The 26,266-nt window shown below is 34.5% G+C and overlaps 1 protein-coding gene across 1 annotated transcript in view; it reads left to right on the top strand.

The window, feature by feature from the left end:
* Positions 1 to 26,266, top strand: part of LOC145286211 (dynein light chain Tctex-type 1-like) — a 42,741-nt gene that overhangs the window by 15,556 nt on the left and 919 nt on the right. The window contains exons 2-4 of the mRNA XM_080135012.1: positions 13,598 to 13,639; positions 17,098 to 17,221; positions 23,516 to 23,593. Coding sequence (XP_079991138.1) covers positions 13,598 to 13,639; positions 17,098 to 17,221; positions 23,516 to 23,593 — 244 coding nt within the window. The remainder of the gene's footprint in view (positions 1 to 13,597; positions 13,640 to 17,097; positions 17,222 to 23,515; positions 23,594 to 26,266) is intronic.

Raw genomic sequence — 26,266 nt, 5'->3', positions numbered from 1 at the left:
TTGGTCGCTGTGTTATGCTTCAGTTTGTAAATGTAATACAATATGCGTCACTAAATGTGCAGATTGAATGGCTATTTCTTATTTTAGACGCATCTCAGAATTTGTAAAAGTTTTATGCTTTAATTTGAAAATGCATTTTTCTCACTAAATACATAGGGTAAATAAGTTTGTTATCTGATCTTTTTTTTAATTAATTTTGGTATCAGCTTTACCATGATCTGTTGCTGTAATGATGGCACCAAGATTATTGGATTATTTGGACTACTATTCTCATTTTAGTTATTTTCACAACATTTTTATTTCTTGCTGATTTTTATGGAAATCGCATGAGACAAGGCATGAAGTCAATTGATGCAAAAATATAACACGATTGAAAGCTGATTATTGCAAAGACAGGAGATGCCTATTGACCTTAATCTTGAAAAGACCATGGTTGTAGTTAGAACGAAAACAGTGAGCAGGAATAGAATTTTACAGCCTTATAGTCCTTTGAAAGAAGCTACTGGAATAGTAAGCTGTATTACAATGAGGTATTAAAGCAACAAATTGATGAACATCTCTAAACCAACTAGTCAAACGAGCTGGAACAAAGGAACCAAGTAATTGATTAGACAATTCAGGGGAACACATGCCATTAATAGTATTTGTAAAAAGACTGAAACTAGCAACATCACGTCTGCAACGTGGAGAAGAAAATTTGGGACCAATCAAATTAAAGATAGGTTTCTGTAATTTATCAAGAACTTTCAAATGGGACAGAGATTCATCAGCTCAAATATGGCAACAGTACTCCATATGTGGTCTGATAATAGATTTGTAGAGAGAAAATCCTCAAGTGTGAGAAAATGATTAGAACGATAGAGAGAACCAATTGTATGAGAATCAGAAAGAGCAATGGATTTAATATACAAATTCCCAGAAAGATTTGATGAGAAAGACAAACCAAGAAATTTTGGTCAATTTCTCAGAGAACAGAGCCATCCATAAAAATGTCAAGATTAAACAAGATATGCCTGTGATTGAAGAACAATAGTTGCGTCTTAACAGGATTAAACAAAACAAGCCCTTTCTTAACCCAGGTGCATATTTTTATAACGTGGAAATCTTTGTCAAACTTGTAAATTGAAATTTTGAACTGAACTTTAATCAACATATTGTTCTTGTTTCATCTGTGTTTATTAATTTTTATTATTATCACAGCCTTTAGTAAGGATTGAACCTTCAACCTCCTTAGAACTGATAGTTAATGAACACGTTTAATCATTGGGCCACGAGTGTATATTGACAATTCTAGTTATATTTACAAACTTTAAACTTTATCGTGTCTAAAATGTGTAGCATTGCGACTTATATATTAAAAATTATCAGATGATCATTTGCTGCATATATATATATATATATATATATATCTATATTTTTATAAAGTAATAGGGTTCGTGTGTTTCTGTCTGTGTGTACAGCTCTCCATCATCAACGAAATATAAAGGAGGTAAGAGGGAAGATCTCTCCTGGTAGAGAAACATTAGAACCCATTTTAGGATGTTTCTGTTATAGAAGACATAAGAATCTATGCCTAATTTCTTTATATACTAGTCTACAAACCACCCCCATATCGAATTACTTATGCTCATTTGCATATCACATTATATTAAATCTCTTTAACTAATTACCTCGACCTTATTACATATTGGAAATATTCTAATCATTTCAACTGTACTATTTACAAAATCTATTTAACATTTAATTATTTAATATATTTTCATTTAATTTTATATTCGATTTATTTCACTTTACGTATATTATCAAAACAATTCATTGGCGAGCAAAGCTTTATGTTTTGGGATTGTATTGAAAATGTAATGGAAATTTCAATTTCGTTCCGTTTTAATCTTTTATATTTTACTTGCCAATATAATTGAAAGAATACAATTCAACTATCGTAATTTTATATAAATAAACAAAAACAAATATTTTAAAATAAAACTTTATTAAAAAATAAATAATTTTATTTTTAAATGAAAAAAATCAATTTAGTAAAATAATTGTATTAAACACCCCCAGCCTTGTCAGCAAACCTGTAAAAGTTAACATTTCGAATGTAAACAGTGATTTTTCGATTTTGTTAGCGCTTGCCGCAATTAAACACAATTAAAACGGAACTAACTTTATTTCCATTCTATTTTTTAAACAACCCCCAAAACATAACGCTCTCTTCCAGTTATAGCCAATTTTTTTTAAATTAAATAAAACAGGTCAAAATAAACAGATAAGCGCATTTTCTTTTACATTTTTCTTACAACCATTGCCATTTAACCAACTGCAGGATATCGTTACTTTTGTGGGGTTGTTTTGAAAATGGCACGGAGATTATAATTTCGTTCCAATTTAATCTTTCTGGTCGAGCCTATTTCGAAAGCCTGTTTATCATAGATTTGAACTACAAATAATTTATTACATTTTGATTATTACTATCTTAAGACTTAAAGCTTATATTTATTTCATTTTTCTATTTATATATTGAATTAGTTATTTCCAGTCTTATTTAAACTTAGTGCTTTCTTTAAACCGGATGAACCTTTTATAAAAATGAGTTTAACGTAAAGAACACGAACAAGGTTTTATTCAACTGAATTTCTTCCAGTTTACTAACAAAATATATAAATTTAAAAGAGATATCTATATTTTTATAAAGTAATAGGGTTCGTGTGTTTCTGTCTGTGTGTACAGCTCTCCATCATCAACGAAATATAAAGGAGGTAAGAGGGAAGATCTCTCCTGGTAGAGAAACATTAGAACCCATTTTAGGATGTTTCTGTTATAGAAGACATAAGAATCTATGCCTAATTTCTTTATATACTAGTCTACAAACCACCCCCATATCGAATTACTTATGCTCATTTGCATATCACATTATATTAAATCTCTTTAACTAATTACCTCGACCTTATTACATATTGGAAATATTCTAATCATTTCAACTGTACTATTTACAAAATCTATTTAACATTTAATTATTTAATATATTTTCATTTAATTTTATATTCGATTTATTTCACTTTACGTATATTATCAAAACAATTCATTGGCGAGCAAAGCTTTATGTTTTGGGATTGTATTGAAAATGTAATGGAAATTTCAATTTCGTTCCGTTTTAATCTTTTATATTTTACTTGCCAATATAATTGAAAGAATACAATTCAACTATCGTAATTTTATATAAATAAACAAAAACAAATATTTTAAAATAAAACTTTATTAAAAAATAAATAATTTTATTTTTAAATGAAAAAAATCAATTTAGTAAAATAATTGTATTAAACACCCCCAGCCTTGTCAGCAAACCTGTAAAAGTTAACATTTCGAATGTAAACAGTGATTTTTCGATTTTGTTAGCGCTTGCCGCAATTAAACACAATTAAAACGGAACTAACTTTATTTCCATTCTATTTTTTAAACAACCCCCAAAACATAACGCTCTCTTCCAGTTATAGCCAATTTTTTTTAAATTAAATAAAACAGGTCAAAATAAACAGATAAGCGCATTTTCTTTTACATTTTTCTTACAACCATTGCCATTTAACCAACTGCAGGATATCGTTACTTTTGTGGGGTTGTTTTGAAAATGGCACGGAGATTATAATTTCGTTCCAATTTAATCTTTCTGGTCGAGCCTATTTCGAAAGCCTGTTTATCATAGATTTGAACTACAAATAATTTATTACATTTTGATTATTACTATCTTAAGACTTAAAGCTTATATTTATTTCATTTTTCTATTTATATATTGAATTAGTTATTTCCAGTCTTATTTAAACTTAGTGCTTTCTTTAAACCGGATGAACCTTTTATAAAAATGAGTTTAACGTAAAGAACACGAACAAGGTTTTATTCAACTGAATTTCTTCCAGTTTACTAACAAAATATATAAATTTAAAAGAGATATAAATAATAAAATAAAAAGGTTATGTAATTTAAAAGAAATACACGTACTCACAAAAGCAGAACTTTTTTTTTACACATTTTTTTCTTTAAAACCATAACAATGAGACTAACAATTACATAGATCTTAGTAATTATTTGTTTTAATAGAACTGTTTTAATTGTACTGTTTACTTAGTTAACCTAAGTTGGTATTACATTTATTTTACATTTACTTTTTTTTTTAATTATTACTTTTAGACTGTGACGTTTACACCCGGAAGTAATGAGTCACATCACACGTAGGTCGCTTTTATTCATTCCTTTTGGTCAAGATCAAAGTGTAGTATCTGTTCTTCAGATGCTGCACTTCATTTTCTTGTTCTCTTTCGGTGGAGGAGAAATCCTTCACGACTGAGACAATTTTTATTTTTGTACCTTTTCTCCACGTTAAAAAACGACCCTGGTGTCTAACTCTGTCCCGTGGGGAGGCATAGTAAATAGGTACAATATAATTGTTTATAATTGTACTATTCAGAAATATTATTTATAGTTCGTCCATTTCAGTTAGTATACATTTCCTTTACGCTTAATTAATTTACAATCATTAATATCGTTAAACAATTCCGTTTAAAACCGAAATTATGCCACCCAAACGAAGTAGAAACGAAAGTGAGGAAGAAAGAATGGAAAGATTGGAAGCTAATAGACTAAGAGTTGCTGCAATTCGCTCCAATGAAAACAATTCAGATAGAGAAAGACGTCTAGAACTTAACAGGATACGTCAAAGAGAAAGGAGAGCAAGACTGTCAGATTTGGAAAGAGAAACCCAACGTGAAGCTGACAGAACTAGACATGCTGTAAGGCGGTTAAATTCATCACAAGATGAAATTCAAGAAAGGCAAAGATATGCACTGGAAAGAGAAGCAATATTACGATCGAATGAATTATATGAGGTAAGTAGACGTACACAAGGTCAGTTGAGAGTGGCTCAACGACATCAGAATGAATCGGAAACCCAACGAAGCTTTCGCCTATACCAAGGGCAACAACGAGAGGCTGCATGGAGAGAGAGTATGACTTTGCCCCAGCAATTGACAGAAAACGAGGCAGCTAGACAACGAATGACTGCTTTGAGACACCATGAAATAGAACACTGCAATAGAAAAGGATTGCTCTACAACAAAAATGACTCTCTCATTACAGCTGATATAGGAAAAATGGACAAAGTATGTCAACATTGCTCAGCTGTAAAATTTAAAGGAGAAACCCCTGGTTGTTGTTCTTCTTCTGGCAAAGTTGTGCTTGATAGCTTTCCACCACTGCCTCAGTTGCTTCAAGATTTGCTCTCCGGCAATGGTCCCATCTCTAAAGATTTTCTGCAAAATCTACGCAGTTATAACAATTGTTTTGCAATGAAATCATTTGGTCACAAAATTGCGGCAGTACATGGGTGGAATCCTTCTTTTAGAATTCGAGGCCAGGTTTGCCACCAGATTGGGAGTCTTTTACCACCTGAAGATGAAACAGCAAAGTTTATTCAAGTCTACTTCTTGGATAGTCTGGAAGAGGAACTACATAATCGGGGACGTGACAGTAGACTCAATAGAGACATTCTCCAAAGTCTGACTGAATTTTTACATGAGAACAACAGCTTTATTTGTCAGCTGAAAACAACAAAGGAGAGGATTGAAGAAGAACACTTGGTAGAACATAAAGTTGTCATAAGGGAAGACCGAAGGCCGCAAGAAGAGCATCCACGGCGATTCAATGCTCCAACAACAACGTATGAGATTGGAATATTAATGGAGAATGAACCAACAGCTAACCGGGATATTGTCTTGCGTTTTAGAAATGATACATTAAAATGGATCTCCGAACTACATCCCCTCTACGATACTTTAATGTACCCGTTAATGTACCCCTATGGTTCTCCATCTTACAACATCTACATGAAGGCATCCAATGGGCGAAAAGTTACCCAACAGCAATTTTATTCGTACCATTTAATGACTCGGCCTGGAAACTATTTTCTCTGGTACCGAAGGCTATTTCAACAATGGCTGGTGGATGTGTACTGCAAGATTGAAACAGAACGTTTACAGTTCCTGAGGCGTGAGCAACAGACCCTGAGAGCTGACAATTATAGCAACTTGAGAGATTCAATTCTTAGGGAGGATGGGAATCCAGAACAGTTTGGTCAACGAGTTGTACTTCCGGCAACTTATACAGGAGGCCCTCGATACATGTTTGAGCGTCAAAGTGATGCCATGGCATATGTTCGGCGAATGGGCCGAGCCGACCTCTTCATCATGTTCACAACAAATCCAAAGTGGGCAGAAATTACAGAAAATTGTCTTCAAGGGCAAGGATCGTCCAGATATTGTTGCCAGGGTTTTCAGGCAGAAGCTAAAAAAGTTACTTGAATTTATTAAAAAGGGAGGATTTGGCAGGTTGAGGGCTTTCCTGTACAGTATTGAATATCAAAAAAGAGGACTGCCGCATGCACACATCCTCACCTGGCAGGCCCCAGAGGACAAACTTCTACCAGAAAAAATGGATCTCTGCATATCTGCAGAGATCCCTGACAAAGAGGAAGATCCTGATCTTCATGCTAAAGTGATGGCACATATGGTGCATGGACCTTGTGGACCATTTAATCCAAATTGTCCATGTATGATTGACAACAAATGTTCCAAAAAATACCCAAAAGAATTTCTTCAGTGTACCAAGCAAGGCCAAGACTCTTACCCCAAGTACAGGCGAAGAAAACCAGAAGATGGAGGCCAGACTGGTACAATAAGGATGAAGAGAAATGGTCGGTATGTTAATCAAGAAATAACAAACCAGTGGATTGTTCCGTACAACAAGGTCCTCCTTCAGCAGTTCAACGCTCACATTAACGTAGAAATTTGCAGCTCGATCCAAAGCATCAAATATGTCCTCAAATACGTGAATAAAGGATGTGATCAAGCAGTGTTTGAACTACAAAGAACTGATGGAGCAGCTAACCAACAAGGCCAAGTACAAAGTCACATTGTGGATGAGATCCAGCAGTTCCAGAATGCAAGGTATGTCGGCAGTTCAGAGGCAGCCTGGAGGATATTGGAACATCCCATCCATGAACATTTCCCCCCAATTGTACAACTTTCTGTTCATCTTGAAAATGGGCAGCGTGTCATGTTCTCAGCTGATACTGCTCTGGAACGAGCCCAAGGTCCACCGCCTGCCACAACTTTGACAGCATTTTTTCAACTCTGCCATGAGGATGACTTTGCAAGGGGTCTCAAATACGTAGAAGTCCCTGAGTTTTACACTTGGAACAAATCGACAAAGAAATGGATGAGAAGAATGCGTGGGGTACAAGTTGAAGGTACTGAAAATGATGATGTATGGAAGGCACCATGCATTGGGAGAATCTACACGATTAGTCCAAAAGCAGGGGAGTGTTATTTCTTACGCCTGTTGCTCAATGAGGTTGCTGGTCCAACTTCATTTCAAAATTTGCGAGCATACAATGGTCAGGTGTTTGAAACATACAGAGCAGCGTGCCTTGCTCGAGGCCTTCTAGAAAATGACCATCACTTGCATCAAGCAGTAGGAGAGGCAAGTGCCACTCAATCACCTTCAAATTTGCGAAGCCTATTTGTGATAATTTTAACAGCCTGTGAGCCAAGAAATCCTCTTGAGATCTGGATGGCTTTTCGTGATGTAATATCTGAAGACATTCTTCACAGATACAGGCAAGAAGTTAACAATCCAGAAGCAGATTTTAATGAGGACATCTACAATAAAACTCTTTGTCTAATTGAAGAAAAAGTTCTCCTTATGTGCGGTCAACCATTGGCAAGCTATGGATTACCTGCACCAATGCAAGGGAGAGATGAAAGACTCGCGAGAGAGTATCAACGTGAAGTTACTTATAATCTTGAAGAACTTCCCTACAAGCAGAAAATATGCAAGAAAAACTGACCGATTCTCAAAGAGAAGTTTACAATTCATTCATGGCAATGTTGGAAGCACAAGGTGAAATGAACAAAAACATGATGTTTCTTGATGCTCCAGGTGGTACGGGCAAGACTTTTGTAATCAATTTGATCCTTGCAAAGATTAGATCAATGAGAAAGATTGTGCTTGCAACAGCATCCAGTGGCATTGCTGCTACTCTACTACAAGGTGGCCGCACTCTTCACAGCACTTTTAAAGTACCCTTGGATACTCATCGAATGGATCAGCCAGTTTGCAAAATTACTGGTAACTCAGCCTTGGCAAATGTAATTAGAGACACCTCTGCAATCATTGTAGACGAAGCCCCAATGACGCACAAGAGTGCTTATGAAGCAATTGACCGAACACTGCAAGACATCACAGGAAACAAGAATCCCATGGGTGGCATTCCAACCTTATTTTGCGGTGATTTCCGTCAAATCCTCCCAGTGGTTAAAAATGGCACAAGGGCTAACATTGTCAATGCAAGTTTGAAACAATCCTATCTCTGGAGGCACGTTATAGTGAAGAGACTGACTACTAATATGAGAGCCTATATCTCTGATAACACAGCTGCAGCAGACTTCTCAAAATTGCTTCTCCAAATCGGTAATGGTCAGTTTCCTATCACTTCTTCACCTGACACAATTAAGATTCCAACTGCGCTTGGTAAATGTGTCGGTAATCAGAAGCAACTGAAAGATAAAGTGTACCCAGACCTGCAAAACAATGGAAAATCACCGGATTGGCTTGCTGAGAGGGCTATTATTTCGCCATTAAACAGCAATGTGAATCATTTGAACAATTCAGTAATGGATGAATTTCCAGGAGACACAAAGCAATACAAGTCAGTTGATTCAGCTACTAATGAATATGAAGCTGTTCACTACCCTGTGGAGTTTTTAAACTCTTTGGAGATATCTTGAATGCCTCCACACATTTTAAATCTCAAAATTGGATCGCCAATCATGATTCTTCGATCCTTGGAACCGCCAAAAATAACAAACGGAACCAGATGTGTTATCACCAGATTGCACACCAATGTACTTGAGGCCACCATTTCCTGTGGTCCCTACAAAGGCGAAACCGTTCTACTGCCAAGGATCCCCTTAGTTCCATCGGACTCAGTACTTCCATTTAAATTCCGGAGACTCCAATTTCCTGTGAAGGTGTGTTTTGCAATGAGCATAAACAAAAGTCAAGGTCAGACATTTAACACCATTGGCGTAGACTTGACATCAGACTGCTTCAGTCACGGTATGTTCTACGTCTCCATCAGCCGGACAGGAAGTTCAGAAAAACTCTACATTCTGGCTCCAAATCAAAGCAGCAGAAATGTAGTTTACCCTGAGGCTCTTTAGTGAAAAGTTCGAGAAATGGATATGAGGAAAAACTGACATGATCTGATTGTGGTAAGTTTTTAGTATTGAATGTGCAAGATAAAATTTAAGCAAGAGTTGAAAATGACTTCAATGAAAAATTTACTATGTAACATCAAGTAACCTTCCTTTTTGATGAAAATGTTTTGTGAAGTTCCTGATTGAATTTCAGTCACTACAAGAGGTAGTTAAAATGTTAATCACCTTATGCAATCGTTGCTCTTACAACATCAACTTACTGGAAAGGTGCCCACAGATTTTGGTACCCGAGTGCGCAACAAAGCTCCGTGCGAAGCACGGGTATCTTTGCTAGTATATATATATTAGTGTATTACAAAAGTAAGTACGCCTCTCACATTTCTTCAAATATATCTCTTCGTGGGACAACACTGTAAAAATGATTTTTTTACACTATGAAAAGTAATCTATCTGTAGCATATATAACAGAGTTAATTTATTTTCCTCTCAAAATAACGCAAAATATAGCCATTAAAAGCTAAAAACCTGGCAACAAAAGTGAGTACACCCCTTACGAAAAGTTGTCAATATTAACATACATGTCAACTTTCAATATTTTGTGTGGCCACCATCATTATCCAAAACTGCCTTTACTCTCCTGGGCATGGAGTTTACCAGAGCTTCAAATGTAGATACTGGAATGCTCTTCTACTCTTCAATTACAACGTTGCGGAGCTGATGGATATTTGAGATTTTGCGCACCTCCACCTTCTACTTGAGAATGCCCCAAAGATGTTCTATTGGGTACAAGTCTGGAGACATGCTTGGCCAGTCCATCATCCTCAACCTCTTCAGTAAAGCAATGGTTGTTTTGGATGTGTGTTTTGGGTCATTGTCATGCTGAAACACTGCGGCCCAGTTTCTGGAGGGAGGAGATCATGCTCTGCTGCAGTATTTGACAGTACATATTGGAGTTCATGTTTCTCTCAATGAAATGTAACTCTCCAATACCTGCAGCACTCATGCAGCCCCAGACCATGACATTCCCACCACCGTGTATATGCTGCAGATAGACTACTTTTCATTGTGTTAAAAAAAATCATTTTTTCAGTGTTGTCCCATGAAGAGATATACTTAAATATTTGAAAAAAAATTGTGAGGGGTGTACTCACTTTTGTGATACACTAATATATATATATATATATATATATATATATATAATGTAATATGTAGCAAATAATCATAAGATTGTTATTTTCTTGATCACTAAAAATATTAATTAAATATTAATAAACATTTATGATGGTTACAAATATTAAAAAAATAAACAGAATTAATTTAAAATCCAATGATATAAATTAATATATTTAAGTGAATGTACGTGGAAGCAGGCATAAATATATACATGGATACACCGATGTGTATATGTTTATATTGATAAAAAGATTTCAACATGACCTTTCGAAAATATTTGAACAATCGCTACCCTAGAATAAGTGTGTGGAGGATTTATGAATAAGGTGTTAGAAAATTTGATTATTGTATTAAAAAATGTTAAATGCAATACATTATATAAACTTTTAAGGTAATTATAAGTCAAACAAGCTTGGTAGTTAATTATTAGTTGATTATTCCTCGTTTTTATTTTAAATTCCTCTATATTTAAATGCATATAATTTGTTGTTTTTAAAGGTTTTAAAAAGGGAGAATAACTATTCGAACCCTGAGCAAAATTCATCCACCAGCAGCAAAACTAAAGCTGGCCTGCCAGGACACTATGTATACAAATGTAGGAAAATTTGGGCATATTTTATTGGTTTGAAAATATAGTTCTTTTATACCAATTGTCATAAAATTTTAACCATAGAATAGTATTATAACCTTCAAAAAGCCTACAAATTTTCATGTAGTTTCGTCCCATAGAACCAAAGATATGAGCATTTCAATATTCAATTTGGCTATGAGTAAAGATATATTTATTGTTTAATTTGTATGTCACATCTGCTTCAAGATGAGCAAATCTGCGGTGGGACTGCAGAGTAACCTAAGATGTCATGGACAACACGATGAGGAGAACTCAATATCGATCATCGGGAAAGATGCAGCAATCATTATACACACACACACACACACACACACACACACACACACACCACCTTTTTTGGCAATTTTATAAGTTTGTAATCTCAGCGACTATTGATCAGAATTTAACAAATGAAAGTTTGTTGGAAAGGCAATGATCTGAATTGTGTAGTGGACTATGTGACATTTGCCATTAAGGATGCATATTAAGGGAATCATCCATCATTCAGAGCCTATTTTTGGCACTTTTTTACAGTCATAAAATGTTTCAATCATAGTCATTTGTTTTGCATATGAATTACAAAATATCTGATATTTCCCTAAAACCTCTAGCCTTGATTGAGGAGAGACTAAAACTTGCTTCTATGGTTTCAAATGATCTGAAATAAAAGCAAGGGAAGACTTGATTCCAAATATTTCTCATGTTATATCTCTCCTCTTTGGTTTTCATACATAAAGTAAATTTCACAGTGTATAAGGATTATTTGATACTGGAGATATTCAAAATCGTGCCCTATTTCTAAAAGAGGGGAGATATAACACAAGAAGTATTTGGAATCCAGTCTCTCTTGCTATTATTTCAGATTATTTGAAACCATAGCAGCAAGTTTTAGTCTTCCCTCCATCAAGGCCAGAGGTTTTGTGATATATAAATAATTATACTGGGGACCGTCTTTGCATTTAATATTCCCTTGACACTTCCTCCTTTGGATGAAACCAGTTCAATCTACCTAGGGTGAATGCCATACAACAAACTGTGTGTGTGTTTGTAATCCAGTGTTATCGGAAAAATAACAAAAATGTCCAATTACTTGTTCAAGCGCATATATACTTGTTCAAGCGCATATATATTTTATTAAATGGACACAATACAGTAATTTGATTTACCGGTTTCACAGAACCACTGGAAACTCAGATTGTAAGGTTCAAAATACCAAATCTGACCGATTCATCAGCTGATGTTTTGATAGTGTAACTTACAATGGTAATTTTTCATCCAGTGAGTAAAAGTCTTCAACTAAAAGGATAAATTTGTATACATTTATAGAATGACTTGTACTGTAAAAATTGAAGCCTACATTAAAATAGTATTTTATATATATAGATTCTGACTCTTTTTAAATCTGTGGTCATTTCTAGAGAGATTCTTTGCATTTTTCTGCTTCCTTATTTCTTGAAAGGATAAGAAATTACATCCTCGTCAAAGTCCTGCCTCCTCCTTTTTCATTTCCTCTGCATAATTGTGGTTGAGCTTTTTTAAAAGTTGACTCATTAATTTTCAATATTAATGTTTTTAGTAGCAGTAACAATGGGGTTAAAAATTAGTGATTTAAAAAAAAACGAATCCAAAAATTTAGAAAAACTATTTTTTTGCCCATTAAAAATGGGCAAGTGTTATAGCCCGTTGACTTAAAATGAGTGCTTTATATCAAATTGATGGTTTAATATGATTAAATTTGTGCATATTTTTGCAGTAAATACTAATTCCGAATAATCCTTAAGTGTGCATCGAACGGATGCCATAATCTTTAGTTAGCTGCACCTTATAACAAAGGTTCATATATAATTTCAATCAGATTGGCATTAATAGTGTCCAGGAATAGTGAAAGGGATAGACAAAGAGAAATATAATAAAGATATGAACATAATAGTTAGATAAAATAGCAACAAATGTTCAATGAATTGTTTACAATGAGTATTGTTTCGATATTAAATAACCTAAAAAGGTTTGATATGCCATACAGGCGAACCAAAATATGTAGTAATTCTTTATAATCTATTATAAGTCAATCATGATTTTGCATGTCTGCTGTCAGAAACTATGCGATACGTAATCAGATTCTATTTGATCCAACATTATTCTAATTTTCATATGCTTGTGGATCACCAGGGATCAAATTAGTGCATAAGTCGAAGTAAAAAAAAAAAAAAAAATTGTTCTTTATTATTAGTAGTGTTAAAAACACAAATGACAGATGGGTAAATGTTTACATTAAATGCTTCTCCATATTAGCAGTGGGTCAAACAATGTCATATTTTTAAATAAATTGTAGCTAAGTATATTGTATTGCTGATGACAAGGTACAACAATAGCAAATGAAATTGGCTAGTCAGAATCAAAGTTTGCTTTGTCAACTTAAATATTGTTTGGGTCTGACTTTAAAAAATCCACCAAGATAACTTTGATAGATTGCATACTAGCAATAAGTTATTAGCCTAAAGAATGTTTTGCCAATTTGTGTTTTTAAAATATATTTCTGTTTAAATTTCAGAATGTCTTTGTTGTTGACGATGTGACCAATGTCATTAAAGAGGTGAGTATTATGACCCATATATTTTCTAAAGGGTTTACTTGTAGAAATTGTTTTAATTTAACACAGGTTACCTATTTTTTTTTCTAATAATTAGATATTATATGTGGCATCTTTCAGTCTCAGAAAAATATGTAGTTGAACTCTGGAGAAGCAAAGCCTGAGTAAGTAATTATGGAAGCCAAGTTGTTACTAATGCAGAAGATATAGAGTTTCAAATTGCCTTGAGGAGTCCAGCTCCAAATTTTTCCACATATTTGATTTGTAAAGCTTTTTTCTGTGAGTAGGTATTGCTGCAAGGCAACAAATTTAAGATTTGCTTTCCTTTTCTTAGATGAGTTGTCTTCTCAGACCGCCCAACCCTATCTACTCAAAACACTGGTTTTCAGGTACCAGATAATCTGCTTCACTCTTTCAGTGACAGCAGTTGTGTTGAGCTTGTATCTAAACCACACAAGTAGGTGAACAGCCGGACATAGTTGTCAGAAGTTTTTGAAGACAATGAGAATTTGTCCGCATTGTCAACCTTCGGCTATGACAATAAGTCTTCTATATAAATAAAACAGTAGATGTATTTATTTTGCTGGAAATCCCTCATGAACGAAGACAAAATTCAATGAAAAAAACTCCTACTTTTCTTTAGTAAATCTTTCATGACGGGACAAATTCTAAGTCCAGTTTTGATAGAAAAGCTTACTTGGGCTAATGTCAGGTTCCTGTGTTTTTCTTTTTTTTTTTCTAAGTAATATGTAAATATTGCTCGAGATTCTGAAATGGGAAATATTTATAGTTTAGCCTTTAATAATGTTATTTTTCTTTCAATTAAATTATTACTCCTGTTCCCTTCAGATAATTTTCTTTTCTCTAAATATTTTTTCCTTTACTTTAAATAACTTCTCTCTTTTTCTATAAATAATTTCTCCTTTTTTTTTTTTATTTGTAAAGAAATAAGACGAAGACATCCTTATATATTTTCTTTTTTATTCATTCATTGATTAGATAAACAAATATTAATTTCAAACCAAAATTCTAAAGTTTTTCAAATGCATGTTTTTTTTTGTTTTGTTTTTAGAAAGTTTTCCTTACACATTTACTGAATTCAAATATTTTGAAGAAAATTATGACAACACAAAATAGAGGTTTATTTTAACAAAATAGAAATTTTCGTAACTAAGAAAATATAAATAATCATTAAATTTTGAGAAAACGCTTTTTAAAGAATTGGTCTTTCTGACTAAAATACACATTTTTGGTAATTTTATTTTTTACATTAACTACAACTCGCCGTTCACATTCAAAATGTTGGCCTTTTTAAGGTTTTTGGGTATGCTGACAATGAATATTGCAGTTAAATTTGAGGCTGATAAGTAGTTTACCAGATATGAAAACATATGATATCCAACAAGACTGAAATCAACGAATGAAAAGTTGACACAAAAGTAATCATTCAAAGATAAACAATAAATTTTATAAAGTTTGTTCATCCACCCCGTGCCGGTAGAAGTGCCAAGCAGTAGTTGCCAAGTTATTACAATATTGTAAGTATAATCCTATTCTTTTTTCATCGTATTCCAAAATCATCCTACACTAGAACTTTACATTATCAATATTTAATTATGATATTACTATAAGTTACCCTTAGAATAGTAAGAAAGAGAGATAGGTTTAACAAAACATTATAGTCTGCAATAAGTGGTTTTTCTATCAAACTAAATACTGCTGTCCTTGGGAACTGAACATTTGAATCAGTCCTGAATTCTTTCTTTCCACTTAAAATGTGACATGAAAATCCGGCACTTCTGCAGTACTGTGTGGTAACCACATTTTGGTTTTCAGTTGGGAGAATATTATAAGGACACATTTATTTGATGATCAGTTTGCAGCACTTTTCTCAAATCACCTCCTTTTCATTGGCACTAGTTCAATAGCATTGAAAAGAGATCTTCAATTGTACAAATTACCATGTGGTCAGACAGTAAATTCAGTTGGTGACCTGATGACTAAGGTTTTCCCAGATATTGCTAAAAATTTCAGCAATGTTGACTGGTTCTGTGAAAGAGCAACCTTGGCCTCTAGAAATGATGCTGTTGATATGATCAATTATAATGTTTTGCAAGAGTTACCAATCCATTGATTGCATTATTAATGAAGATCAGGCAGTAGAATTTCCAACTGCCTGAAATGCCACATCATAATCTGATAATGAAGGAAGGAGCTCCAGTTATACTAAGAAATCCTGATCCACCTAAACTGTGTAATGGCATACCGTTAGCAATAAAATCTTTGAAAACTAATGTTCTTGAAGCCATTATAATAACAGGAAATTTTAAAGGTGAAACTGTTAATTCCTTGGATTTTCCATATTACTTTTGACATGCCATTTCAGTTCAAGTGTTTACAATTCCCAATAAAAATTAGTTTTGCGTGTCTATAAATATAACACAAGGACAAAGCCTGAAAGTCGTTGGACTTAATCTTCAGACATCTTGCTTTTCTCATGGCCAGTTTTATGTTGGTTGCTTATGCATTGGAAGTCATGAAAAAAATCTACATTCACACAACTGGTAGAGGTCACACCCAAAATGTTGTTTATGTAGAATTTCAAAATTAATGTTACAGTACATTTACCAGTGTTCAGATGCATTGCTAAAAACTTAATTTTAATTATTTTATTACAAAATAGAATACTAATGTAATCTTTATATATATTGTACATAAAATAGTTAAAACAAAAGGAGATTCAACAGTTTTCAGATATGTATTACGATATAAAATAATAATTGCCATTCTTACATCATATTTTGAAAGAAGAAAGACTAAAAGATAAACTAGAAAAAAAGATTAGGGCTATTAGTGAAGCTTCTATAAAATAAAACGCACCTATTGCTCCTACTTCATGTGGCATGTGGAAAAAGTAACCATTATGAATTAATGTTTTGTTTAATCAATAAGATAATTATGTATGAGGATGGAATATTCAAATATATCAAATACAACCTGGCAACACCGCAGGTACTTCAGCTAGTATAACTATAAAAATACAGTAGAACCCCGGGATACAGCATTAAAAATTAATAACAAAATACAGTACAGTATATAATACACATGTATATAATCAAATAACATTTTCAATAACACCATAAGGTAGGGCAAATACTGTAACCAAGGTCCGGAAAAACATTGTATTCCACATCGTAACCTGAAAAACCATATCCTCGGGTCACCGTATCCCGGGGTTCTACTGCATTCAACTTATTCAGAGATCTTTTATATTTCTTGATGTCTAAGATTTTTTTTTTTTTATTGAAGTAAATTTCTATTTACGAATGACTCAAGCAATATTTCGATCGTAATTTTTTTTTTTTTTTTTTTTTTCATAGATTTGTGACATTTTTTAATTGTTTTATTATTGTCTCCTTTCTGTCACATTATTTATCAATTGACTTTTTGTGTCTCTATAGTCTGTGGAAAGTGTGATCGGATCAAATGCTTACCAGCACAACAAGATCAACCAATGGACATCGAATGTGGTCGAGCAATGTCTAAGCCAACTCACCAAAATGAACAAGCCTTTTAAATATATTGGTAAGTAAAAAAAAAAAAAAAAAAAAAAAAAAATATTTTTAACGAACCACAATAGGAATGTAGATTATTTTTTATAGTGGAATCTTATTTATTTAATTATTTAATCCAGAAAAAACTGAATTCTACTTAAATCACTACAGCCTCCCATGAGTTTCCTGCTTTTTAGCAGAAATCTACTTTTTTTTTTTTTTTTTTTAAATGCTGATTTCTGCAAAATCGCTAGAGCCTTACCTCCTCATTTTTTGTCGCTATTTTATTTATTTCTTCTTCTCTTTTTTACTTTGTCTTTTTTCCTGTTTTTTTTTTTTTTCTTCCTCTTCCTTGCCTCGCCATGCCATCCTCTTCACTATTATGGCAGTTCTTACTGAAAATTGAAACTATTAATTTCCCTGTTAAGGCCAAAACTTGTAATTAATGAAGAGTGTAGAGATATAAGATGATTTATTTTATCAAAGAATTACTTCCTGTACCTTTCCTCTCAATGTGTGTTATTCTCTTATTTTTTACTTTCTCAGTTGAAGCTGATTGGAGATGTTTAGGAAAATCAAGATAAAAAAAATTAAAAATCTTAAAAATTGATCTGTCTCAATCTGATTAAATTTGGTGTCTTTTTTTTTTTTTTTTTTTTTTAGCTAACATTGATATTTGAGTAGTTAATTATTTTTCAAATTATTTTAAATGTCTGTATTTGGATTATTTGAACTACTGTTCTCATCTTGAATGTTATTTTCATGTTTCGATCCATGTAATCTCCAACCCCCTTCAGGTGTATCTTGTCAAACTCTGGATTCTGTCTGATTCTAGAACTGGGTAGAAGTAATTTGCAATTTTATTTCAAGTGTCACCTAGACTGACGATTAAACTTTCGGCCTCCAGAAGAGTGTAACTTACAACTTAATTTTACCAAGTAGTTGATGCCCTCTTCTGCTCCCTGCAATCTCTTTCCCACCTGTCTCTACTCTCATTATTTTCATAGCAAGTTTTCATCTGAACTTCAATCTATGGTCCCCCCCCCCCGGGTGCCAAACTTTCACAAAAAACATTTGTCTAGCTACAACCACTATCAACAATTCCCCCACTTCCTATCTATGGTGAAATCTAAACACAAATTTGATGAACAAAGATTTTTTTCCTAGAACTGCCCTTCTTTCAGCTATGACAATAAATATTACTATGAAAATATTCAACTCATCCAGAGATCTTTTCTATTTCGAGCTGACTACAACACGATTGTTTTCGAGTCCAATGTAAACAAGTTCTTGTTGAGCCCCCACCTTAAATAATCAAATTCTACTCAATTTCCACTAACTATCACTATGCTGTTTCAATGACCATCGCACACTCGTTAACCTTTATCCTCGAGTTGCCTTCGGGCTTTGATAAGTGGTGGTTCTGTTGTAAAAATGGTCCTTGTGGATTAGATAAAGGATTCCATTTGAGATTCTATGCAGATTCCACGAGTTTGATAGAAAGATTCCGGATTTCAAAAAAGATACACTTGAAGGTCAGAGGTTCAATGCCTCCTCACGGGACAGTTAGACACCAGGGTCGTTTTTTTAACGTGGAGAAAAGGAACAAAAATAAAAATTGTCTCAGTCCGAAATGTGAGAATAACACTTAAGATAACAGTGCAAATAATCAATTATGTTAAAAATTAAAAAAATATTTTAAATGTTTTTACTACTTATCACAAGCACATCGTGTTGTTTTAGTTGTCTTTTCTGCTGCCCTCCACACGCTGCATTGTTTCCACACGTTGGGAAATCATCTTTCTTTTTTTTTGCCATCGGCTACGTTTTAGTCATGCAAAATGAATGTTAAAATATTCCTTGGTTTTGAGATTTAGTTATGTTTGAAAAAAATAAAAAAATCTATTGTTTTAATGGTATTTTTCAATTTAGTCACCATCTCATGTATCGGTTTAATACTGAATTATATTAAAATGAGCCTTATTTGAACAAAGTTGGGTACTAGTGCATCCTTTGAACCAGACGTAACTCGGTGTTTGCTCATCTTTCCCCGGAGCATGACGTCAACAGCCGGATTATGCTGAGCATTGCCAATGAAATCATAGCAAAATGTTAAATGTAGAAACATAAAAAGAAAAACCTCCCGTAATTTTTAATTTTATTAACTGTGAAGTTCCATTTGCTTTTTAGTAGGAGTACTCTGATTAGGATCTTTTCTTTCTCCCCCCCCCCATATTTTTTGCACATTATTTTTTTTTTTCAAGTATTTTTTGTAAAAAAAAAAAAAAAAAAAAAAAAGTTAAAACAAAAATGGATGAGTTAGGGGTTTTTTTTGGGGGGGGGGAGGTTTGTCCTAGATTTAGTGAAGAAGGTCCTAGTCTGGATTGTTGCCCACCATCAACACTTCACATTCACACATCTCTAGCCATAACCGTCGGTAATGCTCCCTTGTTTTTGCTAGGCTGCACTTGTTGCTGCATGTTGCACATTGTATTGTTTTTGCCAGTAGTTTCCACTGTTGACAATAGTCAATTATGGCATCCAGTGGCTGTAGCTGTTGACAATAGTCAATTATGGCATCCAGTGGCTGTAGCTGTTGACAATAGTCAATTATGGCATCCAGTGGCTGTAGCTGTTGACAATAGTCAATTATGGCATCCAGTGGCTGTAGCTGTTGACAATAGTCAATTATGGCATCCAGTGGCTGTAGCTGTTGACAATAGTCAATTATGACATCCAGTGGCTGTAGCTGTTGACCCAAGATGGTCAAATTCATGTTTTGCTCTTCTCTTCCTGACTGACTTGCATGTAAAAAATGGTGAATTTTTTTTCTTAAGTTTGTTTGAAAATGTGATAATTTAATTTTTTTAAGAAGGAAAATTGGCAAATTATTTCCTTTTGTTTTCAAGTTTTTTGTTTTGTTTGTTCATGAAGGAAAATTGGAACAAACTTTCTTTTTTTTTTTTAGCCCCACTTAGTGGTATTCGGGTTATGGTTAGGGTATTTTTTTTTCACAATTTTTTCAAGTATTTTTTGGTAAAAAAATTAAAAACAAAAGTGGGTGGGTTAGTGTTTTTTTTTTCCGAGATTTAGTGAAGAAGGTCCTAGTTTGGATTGCTGTCTACTGTCGACACTTCAGATTCACACATCTCTGACCATAGCCGTTGGTAATGCCCCTCTTTTTGCAAGGTTCCACTTGTGGCCGCATGTTGCACAATGTATTGTTTTTGCCAGTAGTTTCCACTGTTGACAATAGTCAATTATGGCATCCAGTGGCTGTAGCTGTTGACAATAGTCAATTACGGCATCCAGTGGCTGTAGCTGTTGACAATAGTCAATTATGGCATCCAGTGGCTGTAGCTGTTGACAATAGTCAATTACGGCATCCAGTGGCTGTAGCTGTTGACAATAGTCAATTATGGCATCCAGTGGCTGTAGCTGTTGACAATAGTCAATTACGGCATCCAGTGGCTGTAGCTGTTGACAATAGTCAATTATGGCATCCAGTGGCTGTAGCTGTTGACAATAGTCAATTATGGCATCCAGTGGCTGTAGCTGTTGACAATAGTCAATTACGGCATCCAGTGGCTGTAGCTGTTGACAATAGTCAATTATGGCATCCAGTGGCTGTAGCTGTTGACAATAGTCAATTACGGCATCCAGTGGCTGTAGCTGTTGACAATAGTCAATTATGGCATCCAGTGGCTGTAGCTGTTGACAATAGTCAATTACGGCATCCAGTGGCTGTAGCTGTTGACAATAGTCAATTATGGCATCCAGTGGCTGTAGCTGTTGACAATAGTCAATTACGGCATCCAGTGGCTGTAGCTGTTGACAATAGTCAATTATGGCATCCAGTGGCTGTAGCTGTTGACAATAGTCAATTACGGCATCCAGTGGCTGTAGCTGTTGACAATAGTCAATTACGGCATCCAGTGGCTGTAGCTGTTGACAATAGTCAATTACGGCATCCAGTGGCTGTAGCTGTTGACAATAGTCAATTATGGCATCCAGTGGCTGTAGCTGTTGACAATAGTCAATTACGGCATCCAGTGGCTGTAGCTGTTGACAATAGTCAATTATGGCATCCAGTGGCTGTAGCTGTTGACAATAGTCAATTACGGCATCCAGTGGCTGTAGCTGTTGACAATAGTCAATTATGGCATCCAGTGGCTGTAGCTGTTGACAATAGTCAATTACGGCATCCAGTGGCTGTAGCTGTTGACAATAGTCAATTATGGCATCCAGTGGCTGTAGCTGTTGACAATAGTCAATTACGGCATCCAGTGGCTGTAGCTGTTGACAATAGTCAATTATGGCATCCAGTGGCTGTAGCTGTTGACAATAGTCAATTACGGCATCCAGTGGCTGTAGCTGTTGACAATAGTCAATTATGGCATCCAGTGGCTGTAGCTGTTGACAATAGTCAATTACGGCATCCAGTGGCTGTAGCTGTTGACAATAGTCAATTATGGCATCCAGTGGCTGTAGCTGTTGACAATAGTCAATTACGGCATCCAGTGGCTGTAGCTGTTGACAATAGTCAATTATGGCATCCAGTGGCTGTAGCTGTTGACAATAGTCAATTACGGCATCCAGTGGCTGTAGCTGTTGACAATAGTCAATTACGGCATCCAGTGGCTGTAGCTGTTGACAATAGTCAATTATGGCATCCAGTGGCTGTAGCTGTTGACAATAGTCAATTACGGCATCCAGTGGCTGTAGCTGTTGACAATAGTCAATTATGGCATCCAGTGGCTGTAGCTGTTGACAATAGTCAATTACGGCATCCAGTGGCTGTAGCTGTTGACAATAGTCAATTATGGCATCCAGTGGCTGTAGCTGTTGACAATAGTCAATTACGGCATCCAGTGGCTGTAGCTGTTGACAATAGTCAATTATGGCATCCAGTGGCTGTAGCTGTTGACAATAGTCAATTACGGCATCCAGTGGCTGTAGCTGTTGACAATAGTCAATTACGGCATCCAGTGGCTGTAGCTGTTGACAATAGTCAATTACGGCATCCAGTGGCTGTAGCTGTTGACAATAGTCAATTACGGCATCCAGTGGCTGTAGCTGTTGACAATAGTCAATTATGGCATCCAGTGGCTGTAGCTGTTGACAATAGTCAATTACGGCATCCAGTGGCTGTAGCTGTTGACAATAGTCAATTATGGCATCCAGTGGCTGTAGCTGTTGACAATAGTCAATTACGGCATCCAGTGGCTGTAGCTGTTGACAATAGTCAATTATGGCATCCAGTGGCTGTAGCTGTTGACAATAGTCAATTATGACATCCAGTGGCTGTAGCTGTTGACAATAGTCAATTATGGCATCCAGTGGCTGTAGCTGTTGACAATAGTCAATTATGGCATCCAGTGGCTGTAGCTGTTGACAATAGTCAATTATGACATCCAGTGGCTGTAGCTGTTGTTGGCCCAAGATGGCCAAATTCATGTTTTGCTCTTCTCTTCCTGACTGACTTGCATGTAAAAAATGGTGAATTTTTTTTCTTCTCTTCCAATATTGATTCAAAATCTCATATGTATCGAGTTGAAACTAACCACGTGGCGTTGTGATTGAGCTAAACCTGAGCTGTTGACGTCATGTTCCGGAGAAAGGTGAGCGAACGCCAAGTTATGTCTGATTCAAAGGATGTGCTTTTGTGTTTTTTGCACATTTTGGAGGAGTAATAAGATTTTGCCTGATGTTCCAAAGAGGACAATTAGATACAAGTTTGGTTTTTAATGTGGGGAAAATCACATTCTTTAAAAAAAAAAAAAAAAAAAGTCACTGAATTGAAACAAAATTGCCTCAGTCTAGAAGAATTTTTGCTTCACTAATTGAAGACAGAAAAGCTGAAATCTGGTATCAGAACAGATACTACACTATGCTCCTAATCAAAAGGCCAGTTGGAGTTTTTCCAATGTTTACGATGGTTTAATCTAATAATAATTGTTTCCATTATGATTCATTTTCTCTTACCACAAGATGACATGATACATTTGTTAGGATTTTTCACTCTTTTGAAGCATTTTTACTTATACACTGTGAAAATTGGTTATTGGAAAATAATAGCACAGAAGACAAATTTTCTAATTTCAAACAAACTTTGAATGTCAATAATTTGATTGCTAATTGTGTGACCAAAAGAAATTTGATATCGCTGTTTATGGTTCGCAAACATCTACATGACCAGTTTTAGATGAAATGAAAATAAAATTTGAGGATATTTAGTTTATGACCTGAAAATAGACTTTTTTTCAGTGTTTGTGAAAAAAAAAAATGATTTTCATATTTTTGTCTCCTTTTTTTATCTTTTCAGTTACTTGTGTGATAATGCAAAAGAATGGGGCTGGACTTCATACGGCCAGTTCTTGCTTTTGGGACAGTACAACAGACGGTAAGTGACGACCCCCCCCTCTCTTTTCTTCCATTATCTTTTTATTTTTAATTTTTTCATTCACATCTTATCTTTGATACTCAGTCATCTCTACTGCCTATAAAAAAACAACAAAACATGCTTTGGAATTGGGATTCAAGCAAATGGCTTGCTTAAAAATCTCATTCAGTGTAAATTTTCAGACTCACCTCTTCACTTGTTATTATGCCTCTAGATGCCAGAAAACCGTTAACTGTTATTCTTTTTCATTCCCAAACAAGGCACTAAGGTACTTGGATGTAAGGGGCTACTATTTGGGACAAAATCAACAGGGACACTATGTAGGATGATTGTTTACATTACACTTGAACTTCTGCATGTCTGTACAGTCAGGAAGAAGCAACCAGGGGGGGGTCAAAGTCTAGAAGAAACTATTAGAGTTGAAAGCTTTCCAGCATTTAGGGATCTCTACAGTGTAGGGGGGGGCTGTTTGTCAGGTTAGTCGGGGGTATACAAGTATTTTAGTTTGTTGGAGCACATTCCATTAAAATACTTGTAAAACATGCACAGAGATGCTACATTTCAGTGATGTGACAGGGATTGGAGTTTGGTTGATAGTGCGGAACCTATTAGGTTGAGACTCTTTTTTGCACATTGTCTATGAGCGAAAGACTATAGTGGTGAGTTATATAGTGAGGTAGTGGCATATGTACCAGCAATACTCCATGTAGGGGCAAATAATGGCTTTGTAGAGATATAGGATATTCTCAGGTGTGATTAATTTTCTAGCACAGTAGAAAGAACCCACCTTCTTTGCAGCAACCTTGGCAATGTCCTCAATGTATTTGCTCCAATTCATGTTGTTTGTGAATGTTAAATCGAGGAATTTGAACTTTCAAGTAGTATATGTATTATTAGTTGTGGCAATCAGTGTTTAATAAGGTTTAATTGTTAAAGGAAAGAAGCTTAGTCTTAGCAGCATTAAATGTTACCATTCATTTACAGCCCCATTTTACTACAGACTGGAGGTCTCCCTATAAGGTTTCAACTATTGCCTTAGATATGTGTTCATTCGTCTTCCCCTTGTGTCTGTTATAGAGCATCATGTCATCGGGTGCTTTGTTCCCTCTATCTGCTGGACGTTGCAATTCCTTTCCTGCTTCCTGCTGCCCTGACTGTGCTAGCCTGCAGAAGTTTAAATGTAATGTGAACAGATATCTCGCTGCTCAGTTTCCCACAATACCCCCATTAGGCACAATCCCAAATAGTAACCCCTTAACTTCCAAGTAACAATATGCCTTGTTTGGGGTGAAAAAGAGTTTTTTTTTTTTTTAAAAAACATGATAAAAAATGCTCAAAACAAAACAAAATTCAAAATCTTTGTTATTTAGTAGTGATCATTTAAAAAAATAAATTTTTCATGTATCATTTTGTCATTAATGCCTCCTAATTTTTATTCTGTTCAAAATGATCAGAGGGGATTGCAAATTGCATTGTTATGATGACTGAACTTATGCATTCATGACCTAAAAGTCTCATCTCTGTTGCAGATGTTGGTGTAAAAACTTAAAGAAAGCAACCCTATCATGGGCGTGCATCAGAACAGAGATGCATCTGTGAATTTTTAGCAAAAGTTCAGTTGACGATGGTAGTGACTATGTAGAAAAACAAATTCTGGAGCACAAAAGATCGTTCTAATGGTATCATTCCTGTCTTCATAGCTCTTTAACTTTTAGAGTTAAAAAACAATGTATTGTCAAATATATATGTGAGGGCATATAAAATGAATAACACTATAAAATCTGATGCCTCTGCAGAGTCCAGTGCATGCATCAAAGAAGTTTGTCATTTTCATTTTTATCCATTCATTCTTATTATTGATTAGCATTGATCTTCTACATTTTTTAATGATGTGGTTTCATCCTTGGATATATCTGTATATATCTTGCCAAACTCCAGGGCTACGTTAAAGAGTTTTTCAAATATAGATTGATAGAAATCCATGATGTCAAATTGAAGGCAGGTACATTTATTTTTGTTTTTAATTATTAAATCAAGTGATTACTTTTGTATTATTGACCCACTGGTTTAATTCCAAATCTTTTTGTATTTTATTTATTTATTGTTTATTTATTCTAGAAAGGATCGTTTTACTAATTTTAACCTATTTCTGGTTTGATTGGGTTAATTAAGCAAGTGATGGGGTTATTGTTAATTTGTGGTTTTTCAATAAGATGTAGCACTCCCTAGGTTTTAGTTTACTAATTTTGTCAATTTTTATTTTATATTTTTTACTTTCAGCATTTATTATATCAATGTAGTTGCATTTATTTGTACCTAGTTTTATATAGTTTTTCATCTTTTCTGTGGTTAGTTATATTCTTTTATTTCATAAAAATGTCTAGTTTTATCCACTTTTACAAAGATTTTGTCATGTTTCTAAAAATGTGTAATCGTTTTTTGAAATGGTTTTGAGAACTCTAAATCTTTATTTAAGCAGTAATTTTTTAAAGTTAATCATTAGTTTTATTGCGTTTGCATTTTTAAGCTTTTGAATCTGTATAATTCTTTTGTATCTAGGTGTTCATGTTTATTAAGGAAGAAGTATGTTCGCCATGACATTCAGCGTATTAGTTCATTCTTTTAATTTAATAATGCATCTATACTTAATAGGTGTTGGGATGTTTTTAAGTG

The sequence above is a fragment of the Euprymna scolopes genome, chromosome 10 (genome assembly GCF_053919585.1).
Source record: "Euprymna scolopes isolate OS-2025 chromosome 10, ASM5391958v1, whole genome shotgun sequence".
Taxonomy (NCBI): Eukaryota; Metazoa; Mollusca; class Cephalopoda; order Sepiida; family Sepiolidae; genus Euprymna; species Euprymna scolopes.
This window is presented reverse-complemented; position numbering and strand designations above follow the sequence as displayed.